At 40.7% G+C, this 25,540-nt stretch overlaps 1 protein-coding gene across 6 annotated transcripts in view; it reads left to right on the forward strand.

Moving 5' to 3' along the window:
* Window positions 1-25,540, forward strand: part of AKAP13 (A-kinase anchoring protein 13) — a gene marked incomplete at its 5' end in the record, with an annotated part of 342,651 nt that overhangs the window by 159,992 nt on the left and 157,119 nt on the right. For all 6 annotated transcript variants that reach the window (XM_082649215.1, XM_082649216.1, XM_082649217.1 and 3 more), the window contains 2 exons: window positions 18,738-18,936; window positions 21,620-24,764. In XM_082649215.1, coding sequence (XP_082505341.1) covers window positions 18,738-18,936; window positions 21,620-24,764 — 3,344 coding nt within the window. The remainder of the gene's footprint in view (window positions 1-18,737; window positions 18,937-21,619; window positions 24,765-25,540) is intronic.

Consider the following 25,540-nt stretch of genomic DNA (forward strand, 5'->3'; position numbering starts at 1 on the left):
AAACTTAATCTTCAGAATAATGGCCAGAGAGCAAAAATTCTTTCTTTCTTTCTTTCTTTTTTTTTTTTTTTACTTTATATTTCTCCGGCCTAAGTCCTACCCATCTATCCATCCATTTATCCATTCACTCATCCTCCTTTCTCATTGTAAGATCTGGATCTTTGTGTTTTGGTAAAGATAAGGTGGTAGGACTAAGTGGAAACTAGGAAGAGGAGGAAGGGCAGTAACAGTTACTGAATGTGGATTACCTGCTGCATTGGTGCTTTACATGTGTTCTTATTTAAAACCTTTCCAGAAACGTCTAAGACATAGTTAATAACAGTCAGTACTTTTCTACAGATGAGAAAATAGACCCAGAGAGGCTAGATTGCCCAAGGCCATATAGTTAGTAAGTTGCCATTATTCACAAGCCTGTCGTTTTTTTTTTTTTTTTTCCGGTACGCGGGCCTCTCACTGCTGCGGCCTCTCCCGTCGCAGAGCACAGGCTCCAGATGCGCAGGCCCAGCGGCCACGGCTCACGGGCCCAGCCGCTCCGCGGCACACGGGATCCTCCTGGACCGGGGCAAGAACCCGCACCCCCTGCATCGGCAGGCAGACCCTCAACCACTGCGCCACCAGGGAAGCCCCGTTTGGTTGTTTTTAAACTCTTTTAATAGAATTTTGTGAGGAGGCATGTTTGGTAACATTGTCAGACTTATAACCAAACTAATTTAATTACAGTGATTCATAGATCTGACTTTGAGTGACTTTTTTTCCCCCTTTTTTTGGTAAATTTCTCACTGAAGCATTTTAAGAATTTTGACATTTCATAGTTTTTTTAAAGCATTCAACTACTAATCTCAGGATTGCCCTATCTGGCAACCTGCTGGAAAATTGCAAAATGTACTTTCTGAGAATAATGTTTGTATGTATTTAACAATTACGCTAGTTACCATTTATTGTATTTGCGTTAGGCATTTTGTGCAAATTCTCACGTTTTCTCCTCTCCCAGACCCTTTGGGGGTGGGCATATTATCTTCAGATCACAAGGTGATCACCATAGCTGGTTAGTTACGGAGCAGTAATTTGAACCAGGTTGCAAATCCAAAACCCATGGCCTTTTACACTGTCTTGGGCTTTCTAAGAAGATGCGTGGGTATTGGAAGTTGGTTGGAATAACAAAGCCATTTCATATGTCTTGTGGTTCCTACCGTACACTTCTTTTTTCTCCCTGCTGTATGCGCGCAAATGGCCCCAGCCTATGTTTGTTCTTGGTGTAACATTTAGGCCTCAGAGGTTTTCTTCAGAGTTATGAAGTTACACAGCTTAACCTGTGGTAACAAATTCTCTATGGCAACAGCATGTGATTTTTGAAAGTATTTCTGACTTCACTACAGACCCAGGTGGAAGTAAACGTGAACCTGGAGTTCACGTTGATAGGTTGATAGGTGTATGTGAGAAAAATGAAGGATCAGTTGGCACCTTCTACCCTCTAAAAAATACAAACCTTTAGTATATTACACATTATTTGATCAATTTTGAAATTTCCTTCAAGGCATACCAATAGAAAGAATGACTTGAAATTTTTACCTGCATTTATTATTAACAAAAATAAAAATGATTTTTAAGCAAGGAAAAAAATAAGGGTTGTTGAATAAACATTTTGGCTAAAATCAATATGTGACCAAAGCTGAATATCACCAGTGTAGAATGAAGTTGTGTCGTACAGGAATAAATATGGAATAGTATAAAATGTAATTCTATATGTTTATTAAGATTTAATAGTCTTATTTTAAAAGTTTATAGTGGAAGAACAATAATTTCTCAGCATTACCAGCTTCTAGATTGCTCTCGATTCATTAACAGCACACTCACTTTCTGCTGGAGCATTAGTACCTCTGAGCAGGTGGGTGATAGAGATTATAATTCAGGGGAGTTTTTCCAGAACTTTTTTTTTTTCAGAATTTTCCAGAATTTTGTACTTAGGATTCTTGATTTATTGAATCTCAAAGGTACTTGAGCTGCTGAACTTGTTTAACACTGTAAAACAATCATTTTGACAAGGTTTTGTTCAAATGTTTAGTGTCCATATACACTTATAACTACATACTATGCCATTTTATATAAAGAACTTGAGCATCCACAGATTTAGGTATACGTGGGGGGTCTTGGAACAAATCCCCTGCGGATACTGAGGCACGGCTGTATATTGTTATATCCTTGAAGTATTTGGTTAGCAAAACCAAAACATATTTGAGGTACCTCATTTTTTTCTAATACATTTCTTCATACATTTATATCTGGATTGAGGATGATTTGTCTTAGTTGTTATACATGGTTTTGGCCATTTCTCCTTGTAAATTTGGAGGTGGCAGTGTTGACATTCTGCTTTTAATTTTTTTTTTTTTAAGATATGACTAATTTACAAATAGAATTTTCCCTTGAAGGACACTTGGCTTAAATGGAAAGAGATATGTACAACTTAAAACATTTATTCTAGTGAATGTTTATTTAATGTTATGAATGAGTTAACAAAAAGTTAATCAGAATTAGGATTTTTTTAATATAATATAATATCTATAATTCTGTAATTCTTCTGTCATTTAAATTGTTATAAACAGTTGTGGCTCAGAAAAGGTAAATGATCTTTGTAAAGTTATCTAGCCATTGCACTCTCTTAATTATATTAACTGTCAAGCTATTTCTCTATTAATTTAATCATTTGAAATACTCTTGTATTGTGCATAGCATTAACAATTTTCACAAACACTAATTATTGTAGTGTTTTACTCTTATAGTAAATACACATTTATGCTTTAAGTGGTCATTAGAATTTTTGCGTCAAAAGCAGATGAGGAGATGTGCACTTTAAATTATGTACTTGATCGTTGATCACATACATGTTTGGTAGACATTCAATTGTTTGGCCTTAAAAATGGCAAAGCTGGACTTCCCTGGTGGTCCAGTGGTTAAGAATCCACCTTCCAGTGCAGGGGACGCGGGTTCAGTTCCTGGTTGGGGAACTAAGGTCCCACATGCCGGGCATCTAAGCCCACGCACCACAACTAGAGAGTCCACACAGCCAAAAATAAAAATTCAAAAAAAATGGCAGAGCTGAACTTTAGTGCATCCCTATTGCTTGTCATCTGTGAGCCTTAGTTTCCTCATCTGTAAAATGGGAAATGATAGCATGAACCTCATAGGTCTGTTAGGATTAAATGAGAACATGCTTATAAAGTTGTTAGGAGCTTTAGCATGTCCCTTTATTTGGAGAGCTAGGAATGAAGAGTCATTGGAAAGTCACTCAGCTTTACATGAATATGACATCTCTTTGCACCACCATCTAGTTTCTGATGTATTTTTTCCTGGTCAAACTCACCCATATAGTCACAATTTATTGAGCACTTTGGGAGAGCCAAACGTTATGCTGGTAACACTTTACATTCGAGGTCATTTGACCTCACAGCAAACCTAGTCACTCCCACTTTACAGATGAGGAAATTGAGCTGCAGAGAAATTTGGGTAAGTAGTCCAAGATCCCACAGGGTTAACGTCACAGTAAGGAGTCAAACCAAGTCTGTCCAACTTTCCAGCTTGTGTTCTAACCATTGCCTTATAAAACTTTTGTTATAAATTATTTAACAGCATAGAATTTGTACCAAATTGCTGATGCACAGTAGTTTGTTCAAATTATGTGTTCTTTTTCCTTTGCACTCTTCCCATTCTAGCTGTTAAGGGCAGAGTGGCAGTACTATGTCAAAAAGGAAGGAGGGAGGACAAAAACAGAGTATCAGTGCCAAAATTTCTAGTGAATCTGCATGTTTGTGAATGCATAACTAGTCTAGCAGTGAGTTCCCTACTGACGCCTAAGGTAGTAGCCTCCTATTCATTTTGAGGTGGATCAGTGATTCCCCTCCCCCTCCCTCCCCTCCCTCTCCCTCCCTCCCCTCCCTCCCCCTCCCTCCCCCTCCCTCCCCTCCCTCCCCCTCCCTCCCCCTTTTCTGGCATTTAGCCTCTCCCACTCCATCTCAGTGGAGCTGTGGTTGATTCTGTAGGACTCCTTGAGGTTTGGCACTGTTAGGGTGATGTGGTTTCATTGACGATATTGCTGTAACCCTCAAATAAGGAACTAGATGCTGCAGTTCCTGTCAGAAGTAGACTGAGCAAAACATGCCTGCTGGGTTTCCTCTGCTGTTAAAGCCAGGACCCAAATAGGATGGGCTTGCGATACTCGTGGTGCTTGGGCAGCCATAAGTGAGTATCAGCTTCCAGACTGTTGCATTGTTGACCTTCATTGTTTATTCTCTGCCATTTGATCTGGCTTTTTGCTGTATCTTAGCAAGTATCTTTGAGCTTCCGCCTGAATGACTAGTACCGGAAAAATGTTTTTCTCTGCAGTTGATTTGACAGGGTTTTACATTTACGTTAGCATCATACTGAACTTTCTTCTTGAGTTGCAACGTGCTAGACAAGGTAAGAAGGCAGAGGTTGATTGGTTGTTGACTGTTGCATAACAACCGGAATGCTGGGAAATAAGTTGGAATTCATTCTGAGCTTATTGAATTTTGTTGTACCACATACATAAACCTTGAGGTTTTGGGCCAGCTATGGATACTCAGTTTGGATGATGTAATCCTCTCTCTGAGGAATGGCGTCTTGATTTGTGTTTTTCTACAGTTGAAAATTTGCTGTGGATATTATAAAATTTATAACAGAAAACCCAATATACCTGATTAGCTTCTGATAAATATTATATCAGACTTAGAATTTGCATAATTTGAATATGTGCTCATAGTTTGAAACTATTAGAGGGTAAGTATTACTGTGGATAGTGTAAAGAGGTACAGAAGTTTTAGAATTAGATCTGGGTACAAGTTCTGGCCTTTTCACTTACTAACTGTGAACTGGGGCAAGCTGTTCCTTAAGCCTAAGTGTCCTCACATGAAAAATGGAAATACACTGACCCCTGCCTCAAATTGGTTGTAAGGATTAAAAGTCAGTAATATACACCTGGTACCATACTAATTGTACTAGTATTGCTGGCTTCATTCTTTGCTTTTTTTCTCCTTTGACTTCCTCCTTCTAATATGTTCTCACCTCATTCAAAATAAAATTCTGGTTCCTACATGATCTGCAAAGCTCCATGAGATCCAAACTCTGTACAACTCTCAGACCTCATTTCATAATATTCTCTTTATTTCCTTTGCTTTCACTGCACAGCTACACTGGCCCCAGCTGCACTGGCCAGCTGGTTGCTACCTCAGGCTCTTTGTACTTGCTGTACCCTTTGCCTGATACATTCTGTCCCAGTAAACTCCACATGCTGGCTCTTTTGTATGATTCAGATCAATTGCCTTATCTCCTGAAAGATTTTCCTGACACCTATCTTCAGAAGCCACTGTCTCCACTCCAGGGAATTTTCTGTGCTAAACACCTTGTTTTATTTTCTTTAAAGCACTTACCTCTAACTATAATCATACCCCTCTATACTATAAGTTCCATTATGGTAGGAAGCTTGGCTGTCTTATTTATTCATCAATATATTTCTTGTACCTAGGAACATAAAAGATACTGCATGAATGTTTGTTGAATGTTTGAATGATAAATGAAAAAATACATAACCTAGACTATTCATTTTCTGAAAATATGTTTTTTTTAAATATCTTGAAATATGAACTTAAGAACAGAGAAGACCAAATTCCTGGTAGAATGCATTTGTAATACAGTGGCATACCATCTTTTCAATGGACTTTTGGTAACATTTTATTTAGCAATAGAAAAATATGTATATGAACATTTGAAAACAAGTATTCATACAGAGCTTTTCATATACTGAGAAATAGTGTTTTTGTAATTGCCACATGTGTAACCCAGTTCCCTCCTATTTAATAGGATTTAGATTTTCATTTTAAACTTGTACAGAGTAAGTTAAAATTCTCTATATGTTTATGCTGTAAATATCTTCTAGGGTTTTTTTATACATATACCATTTTAGAGAATATGTGCTAATATGAAAATGAGTTTGTTAAGATACAGGTGTTCAGTAGGATACTTCTTAGTACCTTTTTTAAGGGTAATCTAAAGAAACATTTAGCTTGTAGCTTTTCTTTTAGCTCATTAATCCGCATAAGTTACTATACTAAATTGCTTAGGAATAGATTGCTTGGAATGAATTTAAAAAATTGTATTTTAACCTTCATTCAGCCCTTAGCTCTGTGAAACCTTGGTTGGTTTACCCGAACTTTGTTCTTCGTCTACACGCAGAACATCAGCCTTATCACTTGGAATATTAAAAATGGTATTTATAATGAAAGAGCTCTGAAAAGCTGGGTACTGCTTTACAGTGTACAGTAGTCCCTCAGTATCCATGGGGGGTTGGTTCCAGGACCTGCCACTGATACCAAAATCCATGGATGCTCAGGTGCCATCGTTGGCCATCCATATCTGCAGTTGCGCAGCCTCAAATTCAAGCAGCCGCAGATTGTGTAGTACTATACGTCTTTATTGAAAAATATCCATGTATATGTGGGACCTGTGCAGTTCAAACTTGTGTTGTTCAAGGGTCAACTGTATCATTTTTATTATGTACAGTGATTAGTTTCCTGGTATTTCACATTTGGTTAAAGGAAATCATGTCAGTAAATTGCAGAAGTTCTTGGTGACGTGTCTGTTAAAGTGGATTTTTTAGGTGCTTTTGATTTTCTAAAAATAATAATTATAAACACTGTTTGGGATTGAACTTTTAAAATACTCTTGAATATTATTGAGTTAGTTTTCAGCTTTTCCAGGACAATGTGAAGTATACCTTGGGAAAAAGGAAACTTGTCCAGTGGGTCCGTAGCTGGTACCACATTCCATATTCCAGTCTATGCCATGACTTTCCTTTCTGTTGCCACTTCTCTCCAGGGTCTCTAGATGTTAAGAATGTAAAATATGGTTCCTCGCAGTCTGGAGGGATCTCTGTCGTATAACACACTGCTGTTCAAAATGAGGGAGGCCCTGGATCAGGGCTGATCTGCCAACTCTTTGTCACTGGTCCATGATGAGATCAGTATAATGTATAATGAGAGTACTGTATGTGTTTAGAAACTTTTAATAGTAATTTGACAGAGTAATTATATGTCTATTGAATCTATTAAAACTTTGGGCATAAGTTTTTTATCTTGTAAATTTTGTTTTTCTAGTAATTTTTAGAATTTTTACTTCTGTGATGAATTGGAAATTCATAGTTTGAGAAGTTCTCATCTGACACATTTAATCTACTTATTGTATAGTTCTGTAATCAGGGAGAGTAGATCAATGTTTTATGGTTTCTGCAAAAGTAGCAACTTAGAGGAGACCTGAAAAAAAGTCACATCTGTCTGTGACTAGTCTTTATTTTGACTTATTTTACTTATCTAACTGCTTCTAAGTAAGATTAATCCATTTCATCAATTGAATTATGAAAAGTGTTGAATAAGGGCAGTGGGGTTTATAAAAATACACACGATCATTAGAAGCTTATTGGACTTAAGTATGGGTTCTTTTCTTAAATTTTAATGACAGTAACCTGCTATAAAGTCAAATGAACTTCATGCCTGAAGATAAGAGTCCTGCCCAGATTAATGAACAAAAATTCTTTTTCTTTTTCCTGAACCGGAAAAGCTAGTTTACAGAGTGATGACTTGTATTAAAGTTATCAGTTTCTATAAGTAGAACAAATAGCTTATCTATAGAATCATGGAATCTTCACTGTTGGAAGCCTGTTACTCAACTGATTTTAATGGTCACCATTACATTGGAGTTTGGGATTCATATTTAGCTCTTAGTCTTTCTATCATATTGAGTTTCAAGTGCTTGTCAGAAATAAGATTGGAAAAAATGGATGTGCGTTCCTTTCCCTCTATTATGAATAGGTTATTTAAATCGGTAAACATATAGGGTTGCTATTTGATTTTGTTTGTGTGTTTGCTCCATGAGAAAGCTAAAGAAGAAGAAACTAACATTTTAAAGACATATTACCTCTCTTCTAATAGTTGGATATTGGATTTTTCTTCCTGATTTGTTTTCTGTCATCTGTCTGAAGTTACTTCATACAGTTCTATTTTTCTTCCCAAGTTTCAGACTATTTTGTAAGCATTTCTGTCTCTTTTCCCAACCTAGAATTTAATTTTAGTCAACAGTGATGTTCTCCCTTTCAAAATAATTCCCACGTGCCTGTGTTTCTCACTCTTATTAAGTAACATCAGGCACTTTGTAGGCAAAGGACATACATAAGTAGGTATTAAGCCAATAACTGTCATGGAATAGGCAGAGAATCATAAGTTCTATGAGAGATCAATCTATCTTTATATAAGGATAAACCCAGTAATATTTAAATAGAAATCTCCATCATTTAGCTGACCTAAAGTCATCTGGGAAGTGAGGGGGCTGAGAAAGAGAGGATGCATTACTGAGTGAGTAGAAATTGATCCATCTGGGTTGCTTCTTAGCTGAAGATCTGTTTGAAGTGCCTGGTGTTGTTCTGGGGATGAATTAAATGTAACTGTATCAGAGTCCAAGCTGAGACTTCTGGGTTGTGGGTTTTTTTGTTTTTAAATATTCATTTATTCTTGGCTGTGTCAGGTCTTAGTTGCAGCACGCAGGATCTTTCATTGCAGTGCGTGGGCTTCTCTCTAGTTGTGGTGCGTTGGCTTCTCTCCAGTTGTGGCATGCGGGCTCAGTAGTTGTGGTATGTGGGCTCGTAGTTACGGCACTTGGGCTCAGTAGTTGCGACATACAGGCTCTCTAGTTGTGGCACGCAGGCTCCACAACACACAGGCTCAGTAGTTGCGGCACACGGGTTCTCTAGCTGTGGCACGTGGGCTCCAGAGTGCATGGCCTCTCTAGTTGTGGCACGCGGGCTCCACAGTGCGTGGACTCAGTAGTTGCAGCTCGCAGGCTCTCTGGTTGTGGGCCGCAGGCTCCAGAGTGCATGGGCTCTGTAGTTGTGGCGTGGGGGCTTAGTTGCCCTGCAGCATGTGGGAACTTAGTTCCCCAACCGGGGAGCGAACCTGTGTCCCCTGCATCGGAAGGTGGATTCTTAACCACTGGACCACCAGGGAAGTCCCTGTGGTGTGGTTTATATCTCCATGTTCCCTTGATGCAACTCTCGACAATGCCTGCACTAAGCTGCCTCTGTCTTTGACTTAGGCCAGAAGCAAGAAAGATAACAGGGAGGGAAGAATTGCATTTTTTTTAAACAATTACGTTTACATAACAAAATTATTCATAATGCTGCCACCAGAAGACAGGTTTATTTTATTATCAGATATTACGTCCCACATTGCATGGAATTACTTAAATAGTTGCAGCTGATATTCTGTTTTGTATTCTGATACTTTTTCACTGTTTCATCCTCTTAATCTATTTCTCTGGTCTTTATAATTATCTTTTAGGCCATCTAAAATATTTTGTTTATCATGAGTATTTAAACCATTTAACATTGAATGTTAATTTTAATCTTAAAAAACCCAGAAATTAACTAATGAATGCTGCAGTGAGCCTCATTTTTTACTTACTGATTTTTATTTCTGTTAAATTATTTATATAGGATAAATTCCAGGGAACTGTATAATTAGGTCAAAGGATATATTAACAACTCTAGTATTCATTGCAGTCTTGCTAGCCTTAGCTATACTTATGTAAATGAATTGGGACCTGTAGGTTACTTTAATGTGATGTTTTACAACCTTAGCTGCACATTAGAATCACATGGGGATTCTAATTATACGTTAGAATCTCCTGGGAACCTTTAAAAAATATTGATACCTCAGTGCCTCCTCCAGAGATTTTTATTTAGTTCGTGTGAGGTGTGATCTGGACATGAGGATTTTTAAAAGCTCTCCAGGTAATTCTAAAATGCAGTTAAGATTAAGAACTTTGCTTTAGTGGGAAAATTAGACTTAACATTGCATCTGAAAATTAATTCCTGAGAATTTGTTGAATTAGGTTGGTGGCTTAAATCTGATTAAGTAAGAACAGTCAACAAATAAGTAGCTTGATCACATCAATAAATATTTAGATGTTAATCTAGTATAAACTTGACTAATTTTTACTTACCCTGTGAATGTTGGTATATTAGATATTGATGTAAATATAACTAGTATCATGGTAGGTATTAAAAATTATTTTTCAGGGGGCTTCCCTGGTGGCGCAGTGGCTGAGAGTCCGCCTGCCGATGCAGGGGACACAGATTCGTGCCCCGGCCCAGGAAGAACCCACATGCCGCGGAGCGGCTGGGCCTGTGAGCCATGGCTGCTGAGCCTGCGCGTCCGGAGCCTGTGCTCCGCAACGGGAGAGGCCACAACAGTGAGAGGCCCACGTACCGCCAAAAAAAAAAAAAAAAAAAAAAATTATTTTTCAGGATTTGAAAGCAGTGTAATAAGGTGAAGCTAGAAAATAGAGAACTTCGACTGTTAGAGGAGCAAGGTATTCCAAAAGTCATGGAACCATAGAGTAAGAGAGCCCAAGTAGCCCCTCAGAGTGAAAAGGAACAGAGAAGAATGACCACAAAAGCCGTGGACCACAAACTATACCCATGTCCACAATGCACAACAATCTAGAACTTGCATCTCCAAAACTTAATCCTCCAAAGTCCATATGTTAAAAATATTTAGTTTGTTTCATTGGTCTGCATTTTCTAGTGCAAAATAGGCAGCAGAGACGTATATATGTGGAACCTAGAAAAATGGTACAGATGAATCGGTTTGCAGGGCAGAAGTTGAGAGACAGATGTAGAGAACAAACGTATGGACACCAAGTGGGGAAAGCTGCGGGGGGTTGGGGATGGTGGTGTGATGAATTGGGCGATTGGGATTGACATGTATACACTGATGTATATAAAATGGATAATAACCTGCTGTATAAAAAAATAAATTAAATTAAATTAAAAAATTTAAAAAAAAAGGCAGCAGAGGTAGTTTTGTGTGGTGGTTTAGAATATCAGCCCAAATTCTGGCTTAACAGACTGTTAGGCAAGTTATTAAATTTCTCACAGTTTCAGTTTCCTCATCTGCAAATTGGGGTAATAGTATCTTCCCTCACAGGATAGTTAAAAGAATAAATTAGGTGATATGTAAAACACACAGCTCAGTATTTGACACATTGTTAAATTTAGCTGTAAAAGAGAGTGGTTATGTTGTACCCCTTGCTTGTGGAAGGAAATAGAACCCAATATTTAATGAGTACTTAACTAGGCATATATATAGTAAGGCTGTCTCTATCCATATATCTTTTAATCCTTAAAACAACTCTGTAAGAAAGTTAGTATTATCCCACTTTTTAAAAAGCAGATGGAAAAAACCTCTGGCTCATAGAAGCTAAATAATTTTTCTTAGATCAGATCATGGCATAAATGAGATTCTACGCAGACCTCAATACCCATGCTTTCCCCCTCATATTGCCTGGTGATTTAGCCTCTAGGGAAATCTAAATTAAACATAATTAGATGAATTTGTGGTGATTTCTTATGGTGAGTAGAATATTTTCTCCCATTAGGAAAAAGGTAGGTACTGATTGGTGTCAGTTTTATGGAAAATGTGGTAAACAGTTTGGGGGTGTCATTTGTGAAAAAGATTGAAGGGATAAATGCCCAAGTTGATACTGTCCTTCAAGTGAGTAGAATGTGCTCATTTTGAAAATAGCTAGGTAGAATGTGGGCTCTGCGATTTGTCCTGCACTTTGTCAGAGTCTCACCAGACACAGGAGAATGACTGTGGTTGATTTGCTCATTCTGTGAGAAACTCAGAAGAGGGCAGACTTTAGAACTTTTCATTGGAGAATGCTTGTGTGTTGAAAAATGTTCTGCCTGGAGTGGACATTCTTTTAATTCGTGAAGAAATGTTTCCCCTAAAGGCCTCTTTGCTCCATCCTGCCTTCAGATGACCCTCAGTGCTTCCTGCTGTGGCACCTGATGAGTTTCTATTAAAGACCAGCCCTTGCCACTGGAAGCAGTGCAGCATTAGGGGTGTGTGTGGGGGGGGAGAGTACAGGCTTTGGGGTCAGTCCAACATGGATCCAGATATGTTACTCCATTATATATTTGAGTACTAAGGTTTACTGACTGCCTCCTGTGTGCCAGGCGTTATTAGATACTTTGTTTCCTGTCCCCTTTAATTACCACTGCAACTTTTAAAGGGACTCTTACTGTCTTTTTACAGATTATGATACATACTCAAAGAGACTACATATCTAGCCCAAATGCTTACTTCTCCTAAGTGGTAAAATTTGTCATTTGAAGCCAGATTTATCAAAGTCTGATGTATGTGTTATATCTTAAGCAAATGAATTAGTATTTCTGAGTCTCAGTTTCCCCTCCTCTGAACTAGAAATAGCACTTCTTTGAAAGACTCGGATGAGGATTAAATATATGGGGTATCAGGGTGCCTGTCTCTTAGTAGATACCCAAATATTAGTTTCTTCCCTGCCTGAAGTAAATAGTAATCATAGAATAGTGAAAGAATTACTACCCTATGCCTTTCTTTTAATTGATGTTTTATATTTAACTTTTTGTTGTGAAAAATTTTGAACTCATAGAAAAGGTGTGAGAATAGTACAATGGGACTTCCCTGGTGGCACAGTGGTTAAGAATCTCCCTGCCAATGCAGGGGACACGGGTTCGAGCCCTGGTCCGGCAAGGTCCCACATGCTGCGGAGCAGCTAAGCCCGTGTGCCACAGCTACTGAGCCTGCGCACCTAGAGCCCGTGCTCCACAGCAAGAGAAGCCACCACAATGAGAAGCCCGTGCACCGCAACAAAGAGTAGCCCCCGCTCGCCACAACTAGAGAAAGCCTGCGTGCAGCAATGAATAAATTCAATGCAGCCAAAGATAAATTAATTAATTAATTTAAAAAAATTGAAGAATAGTACAGTGAACCACTGTGTATCCTTCACCTAAATCCACCAATTGTTAATGTTTTATTTGCTTTATCTGTGTGTGTAGATAGATGGATAGAATTTTACTGAACTCTTTCGAGAGTTGTTGCCGACATCATGCCCCTTTATTCCTAATTATTTCAGCATGTTCTTATAACAGGGCAGTTATCAAAATCAGTAATATAACATTAATATATTATGATTATCTAATATATAGTTTATATTCACTTTTCACCAGCTGCCAAAAATATACTTTCAAGCAATGTTTTTTCCTCCTGATCTTTATCATATACTGAATTCAGTTGTCATGACTTTTTAGTCTCCTTTACCAGCTAGACCTTTTAAGCCATTACTGCCACTACATTGGGTCTTACTAGAATTACTTCTTTAGGTTATCTGTCCTCTCACAGAGAGTGAGTTCTTAGTGATCTCAAACCATTTTTATAAAGAATATCCCTACTCTTTTGCCCTGGAGTGAAATCCCAACAAATATTTGAGTACCTACAATGTGTCAGGAGATGAAGCAGAGCAGTGAGACCCAGCAAGTCAGAAGGTGTATGGTCCTGCTCCTCCTTAGGGGGTTACAGGTGAATGAAGAAAAGGTTACGGTGCAGAACAAGTCTTTCAGGGCTCAGAGGTGGGAGACTGCACTTGGAACTGTGCTGGATACTCCAGATGAAATTCAAGGTGCCTGAGAATGGTTGGAAGCAATATTAATTGCCTTACTGACAGGATGATTGAAAGTTTCCAGTAATCATAATATCAGTCCTTATATCTTGAAGTCTGATCTGGGATGTGGTTGAATGTAACAATCTAAGAAATTCTACGCCAATACCATCTGATGTCGTAGTAATGAAATAATGCCTATACTGCACAGTTGCCACAACTGGTAGTAAAAATACCCTCTTCTTTGTTCAGTGTGGTGGTGTCCTCATAGGGGTGAAAAATGAAAGGTCGTGGAGAGCTCTGTAAACCTTCCCGCAGCATTTATACTCCTTCATCTACAGATTTCCCTTTCACTCATTTTTTAAAAAAGCCTCAGCTGAGGCTATGGTGCCTCTTAATTCACCAGCTGAAATAACTAGAATTTCTAGTGCATTCATGGATGTGCTTTTCTGTCCTGCCAGACTTGATTTGATTACATAAAAGCTTTGTATTTCTAAGGTAAATTTTAGATACCCAGGCATATTCTTCTCCATGGCAGAAATACAAAGCCGAGGGGTCAACTTAATTACTAACTGTAAGCATACAAAGGGCTTCAATCAGGAGAATATGGAGTAGTTATTCTACAAGTGCAAAGGAGACTAAACAAGGAGAATGACCTTAAAGTGGGAAATGTGGTAGTTGTACATAAAGAAAGCCTGTACCTTGGGAATTAAGAACATTTAGCTACTCCTTGGGTTTAGTATCAGTCTCACAACCCACCTAGGAGGGATGGTGGCTGGAGGGAGGGCTGGGCTTTGCCTTTCCTTCCCTCTACTGCCCCTATCACCAGAGCAACTCTGTTTCTGCATGTGGCTTTATTTGAAACTGTTCAGCTACTTAAAAGTTTGAAAACTAGTGTCTTAGGTGTTTAAGTCTGTCTAAAGCCTCTGAGCTGCCCTTTTCACTTGTATCTGCTGTCCGTTTGTTGCAGGCTTGGGACTCACAGGCGAATGAAGTTAAGCAGTTGATGTTGGAACTGTTTGTTCATTTGAACTGTTTGTACCACCCGTACCAGTATTCAGAGGGACAGTTGACTGTATTTATACTCTGTTATCTCTCTCTCTCTTTTTTTTTTTTTCCTTTGGCCACACCACGCAGCTTGCAGTATCTCAGTTCCCCAACCAAGGATCGAACCTGCGCCCTCGGCAGTGAAAGCGAGGAGTCCTAACCCCTGGACTGCCAGGGAATTCCCTGTATTATCTCTTTTAAGATGTAAATTTTTCTAACTTGTGTCATAATTTAACTCACAACAGTTCTTTTCCTTCTTAGTAATACAGAAAATGATGTTGCTTTTACAAGTAATAGCATTGTAATTTTGATGAAATATGGTATATTTAGTGCATAAAATGCCACACTCATAAGGGTAAAACTCCCATGAGATTGTTTCTGCTTTTCGTTTCCATGGAGGTGACAGTAACACCAGTAGGCCAAACTATGGCTATCTAATAGTAATTCATGTTTGACCTTAGGCTGTGTGTTTACATTATTCTTGAGAAAGGTATCATATTTAACCTTGTAGCCCTGGCATCTAGCACAGTGCCTACCATTTAATAGAAGACCAAGTTCAGGAAGTTGACATCTGTTCACATCTAAGATGTGAGAAGAAGAAGAAAAAGCCAGAGAAAGCAGTGGGTGAATAGGATGATTCTTTATGAATGTCAAGTGAGAATAAATGTCAAAAGAAGAATCAGGTCACCATTTTAAGATGCTACAAAACTCAAGGACAGTGGAGACAAAGAAAAGCCATTGGATTTGGAGATTTGTTTTGTCAGTGGAACCCGAGACAGAAGTTTTAGTAGCAGTGGGAGGGAGTAGGCGCAAAGCCTTTAATTGTTCAAATGGCTGGTAAGGAGGTAGAAGGGAAGGAAGAGGAGGGCAGACAGAAAGGGGTTCGGGGGTTTACAGCAGGATTTCTCAACACCAGCACCACTGGCAGTTTGGGCCCGATGATTCTTTCTTCTAGGGAGCTGTCCTGTGCATTGTAGGACCCCTCCCCATCCCCAAGTTGTGACAACAAAAAATGTCTCCAGACATTGTCAGATGTCCCCTGGGGGCTGGATTCCTCAGAGAGAACCGCTGGTCTGCAGGGCTGAGTAAAGATTGCTGCTGCTGCTGCGGGCGCCTGTGCAGTAATCCCTTTTCCTGCCTCTGCTGTGTCTACTGGTGAGGTTTTCATGGTACTTGCAGGTGGATGGGGAAGGAGCTAGTCCAGAAGCAGGTGGAAAACTATAGGCATCCAGGGAGTGATTACTGAGCCAGTTACCTAAGGACGGGGGTGTGGAACAGAGCAAACCCACTGCATAGAGAGGTGCCCTGAAGTTAGAGGAGACGGGCACAGGCATTTTTGGGTGGATTGAAGATGGGTTTAGTTCATGTTAGATGGCCTCAAGCTTTTCACTAAGATGGGAGAAAAGGTCACCTGAGAATGAAGTAGACAAGGTTAATGTTAGGCCTTTGAGGAAATTATAGAACATTTTGGTAACCCCCGTGGGGATGGATTAACACACATGAGTAAGAAGCATTACAGAGCAGCAGCGAGGCCTGGCTGAATAGGAACTTAAAAAAATTATTCAAGACATTAATTAAAATCCCAGAGAAGAAGAAAACCTATAACCCAGCCACCTTGACACTATTTTTATTGTGCAGTTTACTGTCTATACTTATATTTTTTGCTCTTTTTATTTTGCTTATTCCACTGAATATAGATTTCAATGTTACTGAACTGTTTTTTCAGTTATATTTAATGGCTCCATAATAGTCTGTAGATCTGTTCTTTAATTTACCAAACATCCCTCTAGTTACTGACTCGGTTAGGGTGTTTCCAGTCTTTAGTACTATTACACCTAATGTTGCAGTAAACATTCTTAGTCATAGAACTTTGCCAAGTGGATCCAGCCAAGGTTTTATACAGTGTTGAATACAGAGCAGACAGTGCATTGGCTTAAATGTCACCTCGGTGAGGCCTTCCCTGACCCACCACATTTCAAATTGCAGCCCTCACCTCTGGTTTATTTTCTCCACCACACTTGCTGTCTTCCAGAATTCTAGGTGTTTTATTTATCTTGATTGCTTTTGTCTCCCTTGCTAAGTATATATGCTTCAACAGGACAAGGATTTTCGTTTGTATCACCAGCACCAAGAATACTGGCACAAATACTTGCTGAATGGTGGGGTTTACCCAGACCTACAGGCACGATGGGTTTGAAGAGTGTCAATAGCAGCAGATATTCATGCAAGCCAGTGGGAGAATAATTGCATTAACTAGTCTTTGGTTTCTAGGTGGGCTAGGAAGCAACAAAAATCCACAGGGACGATGAATTGGGAGATTGAAGGGTTAGCACTTGTGGCAACAAAAGCACATTCTTCTGGAAGGGGAGAGCATGGGAGAGGTAGGAGATAAATAGTTTGTGGTTACAGAAGGCAATCTCCCAAGGTTTAGATATTAGAAAAGAAGCAGTTTGAGAATTAATAGTGGCAAGGTTGGTAGAAAACTCCATCTTGCTGGGAATGGACTGTATCACTATTTAATTGCCTCTGCCTTGGCAAACAGTTCCCTCCTAGCTTGTTGTATTTGGTTCACACTCAGTGGTGGTGTATAAATCAAGTTTGTTTTCAAATACCTTTTTTTTTTTTTTAAATTGGAGCATGGCTATAAGTGGTAATCTGAGTAAGCAGATATGCCAGTAATGCCTTGTCAGACAGTTAAGCAGAGTTAGTGACAATGTCAACCCAAGCTCCAAAGTTGAATTTACAGAGACGTTGCCTCCCCCTCACTTGGTGGAGCTGATTGACTTCTTGAGTCATTCAGTTGAACTTTTAAGTGAGTATCTTTTAGGTACTTTTCTATTTGAGGTCACTTTGCTCAGTGTAGAGCAGCTTGGTAAATGCATGAAACATTTAGCATAGCATATGCTAAGTTCATTTTAAGCAACTGTTTGGGAGTCACTCTTGAGTATGGAAATTATAATAGTTTTCTTTTGGAGCAGCCTTAATTGTTACCTTCAGCCAGTGTATGACTCTCCAGTTTGTTACAGGTTTTCCACTATAGCATATTTTTAGCTTTCAAATTCCAGTTATTCTCTGGTGAATTGTTAAGAACTGACAGGTATGATTTAGTAGACAGAACACTGGAGAGAGAGTTGAAGTAATGTTTCCCTCTCATATTTGTCAGTGGATGGCATGTCTATTAGTTCTTAATTCTTTAGTTTTATTTTTTATTTTAAAACATGATAATGATCTCAAACATACCTTCCACCTTCTTCCAGAATCTCTGGGATACCATATCAGCGTACTGGTTCATTAGAACCACGTAAAGAGAATTCATGTTTTGAGGCCTATCCCAGAAATGCTTTTTTACATACTGGGCATTTGTCGGCTTTATTTGAATATGAGGTGTATCTATAATGATGTGAGTTGAGCAAAGTTGTTTGTCTTTTAAATTTAAAGTTATAGCTTAAAGTTCTTGGAACCAAGTGCTTCATTCAAAATAGGATTTGATAATTTTATTGACAAGTATAGTATGATAAGGCATTATAATATTGATAGTTTTCCTCTATATGGTTGACTTCGAGAATTTTGAGAGTGCTTCCTCCACCTATCTTTAACAAAAATTGGAGTGCCCTTGCACGGATTGGATTGATTAGTTCTTCCCTTCCCAATATGATCAACTGCATTTAGCATATGGTATAACCCATTTTAAGAGAAACACTTCATAAGCCTTGCTTTTTTTGAAAACCAGGGCAAAACCATCCTCCTTACATTTCCTCATTATTTGGTTGTGAGCATAATATTAACTGTTTTAGGATCCCAGTCTTCTCTTTATCTTGATCAAAAGAACATCCTTAGGGAGGAATCCTGCAGTTTTCATTTAGCCCATTTATGACCTCTTATGAAGAGAATGAAACAGTTAGTTATTTGCCTGAATTACTGGGGAACTGTGCAAACCAAATTTCTGCTGCAGAGCCTCAAAGAGCAATGAGGTTCAAAATTTTGCATAAGACTTAGAGGGTTAAACCTTTGCCTGGGAGGCAGAATACATATATATGTATATTGTATACACATATATATATATATGTTATTATATAGTAATATTATAATATATTCATGTATATTATGTATAGAATATACATATATATTAACCAGAGTTTGCTTGCTTCCAGGGAGGATACTGGAGAACCAGACTCCTGGAGCAGTTTATCCTATGAAATCCCTTATGGAGACTGTTCTGTGAGGCATCACCGAGAGCTGGATGTCTATACATTAACCTCTGAGTCTGAACCACACCAGGAACCCCCACTTCCTGGAGACAGTTGCACTGGACATATTTTTAAACTTATGAACATCCAACAGCAGCTAATGGTAAGACAGAAAATTTCCATTTTCAGGCTTTTGTGCCCTCACCCCTTCCCCCAATGAGCCTTACTATAATTAGAACATAACAGTGCTTCCCTCAAAGATTGTGAAACCTGTAAAGCAGTTTTAGCTATATTAGATGTTAGCATTTATAGAGACAGAGCTCAGCACTGGGGTAGTAGCAATAGGAGACTGCGAGAATTTTTCTTTTTTTTTTGGCCAGGCTTTTAAAATAACGAAAGACACACATACACCTTGCAGATACAGAAATATGCAACAACTAGAACTAAATTTTCCTGGCTTAAAAGGAAATTTATTTAACTCTATAAATTTGTTGGTTTAACTTTATAAAACGAAATGAGCTAAACAGTTTCTGAGATTTTTGCTGAAGAATAAGAACCAAATATGCTCAGAAATGGAGCCTTTTCACAGCTATTTCAATGAGTGATGACTGTGTTACTATATTTAAATTGGTAGTTGTGTGGTAGAAAGATCACTAAAACAATAAAGATTTTATAATCCACTCAAGCCTTCAAGATAAAGTTGTTGCCAGACATAAAAACATTACATACTCCCTGGTAGCATTTATTATGGATAATATAAACGTCACATGAGTACATCTCTCTTGGCCACGACATCTGAAAGGCTAAGTTTAGATAATTTTTCCACCCATTTTATTTCAGAGTTGATTTGATTTGGAAAAAGCTTGGCAGTAATTTCATTTAAGGTCATCTGGGGTCAGCTCAAGGCCAGAGCCTGCTTTGGGAGCAGGCCTTGCTTGTTTCGGAGAGCAGCAGGCCAGGACACTTCATAGCAGGTTGTAGACGTACCTGCCTCTGCCTCTCCGAGTCATATCTGTTCCAGAATAGGTGTCATTTTATTTTCCTCTGAAGAGACTGCCGGAAGGTCAGGTTTTCCTTTAGGGCTCTTCTTACTGGGTGAATGATAGTCCATTTGAAAACAGCACTTAGTAGATGCCAAAGCTACCTGCAAGGTGTGGGAATATTTTACAGGAAACCATGAGAAATTAAAACTGAGAAGATGCTTGTGTTAGGAGCATCTAAAATTTTTCAAGCAAGACAACTTTTTTCTGCAAATCTCTGTTCTGTAATGTTCACCCTTTATTAAATTTAATGACCTGCTTTCATAATTTTTTTGGAGTCAGTTACACTCTCAGCAGGAAGGGAAGCAAGCCACTTTGAATACCCTAAGGAGCATAGCACAGACGCTTTCAGTGAAAATTCATTTTTCGTGTACTCTATTATTAGAAGGACTTCAGTGAGCGTAACTCGTTTTACACTTACATGTGTGAACTTTTACATCAGACCCAGTGAGTAGACAGGAATCGGCTGATGATGGAGTACTGTAAGTGCTCGACACAGGAACTGAATGGGTAAGTGAATGAGATGACAGTGCATGGTGGATTTGCGTGAGATTCTTGTAGTAGATCAGATAATGAGCGAAGAGCAAACCAGGTGTTATAAAAATAGTTTTGGGACTTCCCTGGAGGCCTGGTGGTTAGGATTCTGCGCTTTCATTGCCATGGCCTGGGTTCAATCCCTGGTCAGGGAACTGAGATCTCGCAAGGTGCGCAGTGCAGCCAAAAAAAAAAAGAGAGCAAAATAGTTTTTATGTGTTGAAAAAAAATAGTATCATTTTAAGGATTCCCGAAATTTTGATATAAAGGTAAACCCACTCTAAAGATCAGCTGTGTTTGTTTTTCTCCATTTTTTCCTAAGCCTTATATACGTGTACTTGTAGTTTTTGCATAATTATAACCTTAGATTAACTATAAGTTTTGTTTATTTTCTTAAACATTATGTTATAAATATCTTTTCCTTATTTCACTGTGGTCTTCATAGTTAACACTTATATAACAGCGTAGCATTTTCCATCAGGTTGATTAACCATGATTGTTTTAACCATTCCTGTATAGTTGGTTACATCTGTTTTTCAAGTTGCAAAAACTATTTTTGAGATGACCTATAATATCCTCAAAGCACAGTACCATCTGAGAATAATCAAGAATTAGGTACTACTAGTTCAATATATTCTTATTTATTTAATATTCAGTATTAGAGGAACAGAGGAACTGCTTTTATCAAGAGGTGAAAGAATCGACCGTGCCACTCTTTTTGAAATTATAACCCCATAACTAAAATTGTTAAACTAAATTGAACGGAGCATATTTTGGAGATTAAAGGATGCTGTGTAACTCCTCAGTGAGAATTTAGGGCATGGGAGCATATGTCTGTGCCTTGTGATTGAAGAGAGTTTACCAGACTGGCCAGGATTTGTTTTTACTTGTATATATGAGGTGGGATGGAAGCAGCCTCTGCCCCTCTAAAGCCCCTATAAAAAGTATCTTTCTCAGCTGCTCATTTGAAGATAGCCACTGAGCTCTTTTGAGGCTCAGTTTTTATCTGTTTTCTAAAATAAGTTCATAATATAGAAAATAGTCATATTGTATTATTCTTGCCATTTTTATCATTCTAGTGGATATTCAACTATAAGAGGAAATTAATGTCAGGAACAAGAGAGAATTTATTTTTATTTAGGTTGGCTTATCCTGTGACTTGAGAGGCTGGAATGCTACTGAGTTCTCTCCAACAGAATTTTTGCTTATAGGTGTCAGTGACATCTTTTCCCCCGGACAATTTTTTTTTAAATATCTTCCATTTCCTCCTAGAAAACAAACCTCACACAGATGGACAGTCTTATGCCCTCAGTGGTGACAGCACAAGAACCTTCAAGTCTGCCCAGTGACCAAGATACAGATGGTCAGTTTCTTCCCTGTGCATCAGAGCCCACAGCCAGCCAGCAGCTTGCTTCTCCTGAAGGCGCTGAGAGCTCTCAGTGCTGCCATGGGAGCACTGTGGGGCAGATTGAAAGTTCCTATGATTTGTCAAGTGTGGTTAAGGAAGAGAATACAGACTCTTCCTGTAGGAAGAAAAATACAGGCGTGGAGAGCAAAGGAGACGAGGTGGAGCCAGCACCTATCGTGGACTCTGGGACTACGTCTGATCCTGACAACTGCCGTCAGAGCACACCTGATTGCAAAGGAAAGGACACAGAAGGCCTTCCATCCTGTGGAGTCAGAAATGAAGAAACTGGAACAAAATCGTCGGCAATGACCACAGACCAGGAGTCTCCAGGCAGTGGAGGCCACGTCCTGCAGGGAGGCGTAGCCCTGGAGCCCGGCACGGCCCAGTCTTTCTCTGGAGGTGAACTGGTGGTCCCATCACCAGTAGGTGCCAGTGTCCCAGACACTGCAAGGGAAACGGAACGCAGTCTCGTGAACCCAGAGGCCACCATCCAGAGGAATGTGCTTGCAGCAGGGGAGAATATGAAGGAAAGATTTGAGGACTCTAATATCAGCACAGCTGGAGCCTCTGACCTAAAAGTCACAGACGAGCCTATGGATAAAGCCAGTGTTCCAAATGGTGTCTCTGCCTCTGGCTCCCTGGTTGCTGACAAGCCTGCTGAGTCTTTACTTGTCGTTAGTGATGAAGAAACTGCCATTGATGAAAGCACTGCAGAAACGGAAACTTCTAGAAGTTGTGAAGAGAGTGCTGATGCTCCAGGGGCTCAGAACTCTCAGTTAATTCTAGCTGCTGCAAAAGATGAGATTTCAGAAGGTCTCGAGCTTGACACTCCCTTAGCCAGCACGTGTGTGGCATTGTCACCCTCTGATTTAACCTTTCCCAGGCCGCAAAAAGATGTTATGCCAAACCAGAAATCAGAAACGGATTCATCTCATGTTCAAAGCCAAAACAGCAAATCACCCATCTCTTCTACAACTGGAGATGATAAACTTTGTGCTGCCTCTGCATGTCGACAGAACACGGGGACTTCTAGTGGTGTGTTGGCTGTAGAACACTGTGATGACATAGTTACCCAGCCTGAAGGCACCACCACAGGGCTGCTCAACACACAACCACTGCCCACTGCCAGCTGCTTGGAAGGCCCACAGGCTAACACGGTCACCCCTGACCCTGATGGAGACACCCAGGAACATGTGGATTTTTGTCCTCTCCAAGTTTTGGATAAAGAAAGCCAAGGAAAAGATTCGAAACTAGAAACACCTTTAGCAAATATGCTTGAGGTAGTTCCACATCCACATGCTCTTGTCCCCAAAGCTGAGAAAGAACGGGTGTCAGACCAGGCAGTGATATCAGGCAGGACTTTCTCTCTGACAGGCAGTCCCGGCAGTGAATCAGTAACCAAAGATGACGCACTTTCTCTTGTCCCCTCCTCCCAGAATGAAAAAGGAACAGCAACTCTTGAACCACATACAGACTGTAGAGATGGCCCAGATGGAGACTCGAATGATCTGGAGAAGCAGCCAGCAGAAGACAGTGTAGCGGGCCTGTGCACACCCTCCTCTGCTCTAGATCTTCAGCCCAGCATGGGCAATACCAGTCCCATAGGACCTGGTGCGGAGTGTGAGTGTCCCTGCCTCTCAGCAGACCCTGAAGTGCTGAATATCGTCGAGGGGGTCACTGACTCTTCCCTGCTCCATGTGGGTCAGGCCGCTTTGGCCTCTGATTCCGCTTTGACTGAAGAAGGGAAAGATCAGGTGGTTCCAGAGAGCACTGCAGCTCAGGGACCAGAAGACAAGGATAAAGCAGTGACCTGTTCCTCCATTAAGGACAACACTCTTCATTCAGGAACGTTGCAGGAAGAGCCGAGAACACCACCTCCTGGACAAGAGGCCCCGGGATTCCATGAAGAACCTGGCTCAGCTGTCTGTGATGAGGACAGAGCTCCTCGGAACGGTAATTCACTGGGCACACCCTTGGCCTGTCTTCACGCAGAAACTAAACATAACAAGGAAGTGGCCCCACCAGTCGCACAGCTGATTGAAGGTGGGGCTGCACAGAGCCTGGTGCCACCAGGAGCGAGTCTGGCTGCAGACTCAAGCCAGGAGGCCTCAGGTACAGAGCAGAACAGCTCACCTCCATTGCCAAATCTGTTACCAGATGGGTTCGAGGTTCTTAATTGTGAGCAATCTTCTGCTCTGGATGTTGAGGTGAAAAACACTCAGTCCCAGGGGAAGACCACTGCTTGTGAGGTGAGTGGAAATGCAGCATTGGATGGTGCCGTGGTCGGTGCTCTGCAAGGCACCACTGGGACCGGGAGAAAGGATACACCACACAACGCTCCAGACATCCAGATTCCGCAAGTCTCTTCGAGCCAGGAGAAGAATATGATCCTGGGTTTGCCGGGAGCTTTACCGGACAAAGGTGTGACTGACCCTCAGGGCGCCGCACCCCCAGAGGTCGTGTCCCTGGGTTGGGAGAAGGGGAAGGTGGGGGGAGCAGATGGCAGCCGTAGCACAGGCGACTCCAAGGAGACACAGGTGGATGAGGAAGCGCATCACATCCCGCCGCAGCCTGCTGCCAAAGAGCACCCCACAGAGACAGAGCTCTCAAGCCGTGGTGACAAGGCCCCAGGCAGGGGAAGGGATGCTGCCCCTATGCCGTGCACCGTCGCTGCCAAAGCCGTGCTTCTGCCTGAGACAGCGGACTTGATTGAGGAGGCTGCGAGTCGCATAGTGGATGCTGTCATAGAACGAGTCAAGGCCTCGGGAGAACTGATGACAGAGGGGGAAATCAGTCACATGTCACTGCCCTGTCCTTCCGAGGCGGGCCCAGGGCACGAACAGCTGGAGAGTGCTTCTGCAGGGAAGGCGAGTGCTTTCCAGCCTGCGGAGACCCCGCCAATGGGCAGTAGTCGTGGAGAAGCCTCTGGGAACCTTGCAGGATGCTTTGCTGGAAGGGAGGAGCCAGAGAAGATTATTCCGCCTCTCCAGGGACCAACTCCGGCAACAGGTAAGCAAAGTAGAGTACGAAATCAACAGTTCGAGAAACAAATTCCCTTAAGAGTCTCTGTGATGTGCTGGTATAAACATAGGTGTCGTGTTGTTGTTTAGAGGTCTGGCGTTCATCGGGTAGGTTGCCAAGTTACCAGTCAGCACCATCCGGAGAGGCACGTCATCTCAGGGTTGGGCAGTTTTTGCTCCCTGCATTCCAGACTTCTGGCTTGACTGCTTAAAGCCTATAAATGCTCTATCGCACTGGTGCAGTCATGACTTTCCTAACCTGGAAAACAGTGCCTAGATCCCAGGTGCTCAAAAATGATGAATTTAGCAGATGTTTTTGTTCACATGGCATAGTCCTTTTTCTCGAGAACCATAACAAACAGTGCTGTTTTATTTACAAACCTGAAACTCCTTTCTTGCCCTATCATCCTAGTCTGTGTCCTGAGCAAATTTAGTCAGAGTGGTTTCACAAACAGCTCTAAGTATCGTGGTAAGCCGATGGCCCAGCATCCCAAATGGTGGTATTAGGTCATTGGTGGAGGCTGTGAGAAGGGAACTCCCTCCTTTTCCTGCCTGAGGAGCAGACCTCCAGTTCCATTGCCTGTTGCTCTTGGGCAGCAGTCTGGGAATTGAGGACCCTGCGAAAGGCAGGGGATAGGATACAGGATTTCCGCCAGAGCCTAGTCTGCTGAGCTGCTGTCACAGGGCAGACGTTGTGTCTGCTTATCTTGGTGAAGCAGCTGCAGCAAGCAGATTGCTCACACAGCACCAGCCCGTTCCGTCTGT

The sequence above is a fragment of the Grampus griseus genome (assembly GCF_964374135.1).
Source record: "Grampus griseus genome assembly, chromosome: 2".
Lineage (NCBI taxonomy): Eukaryota > Metazoa > Chordata > Mammalia > Artiodactyla > Delphinidae > Grampus > Grampus griseus.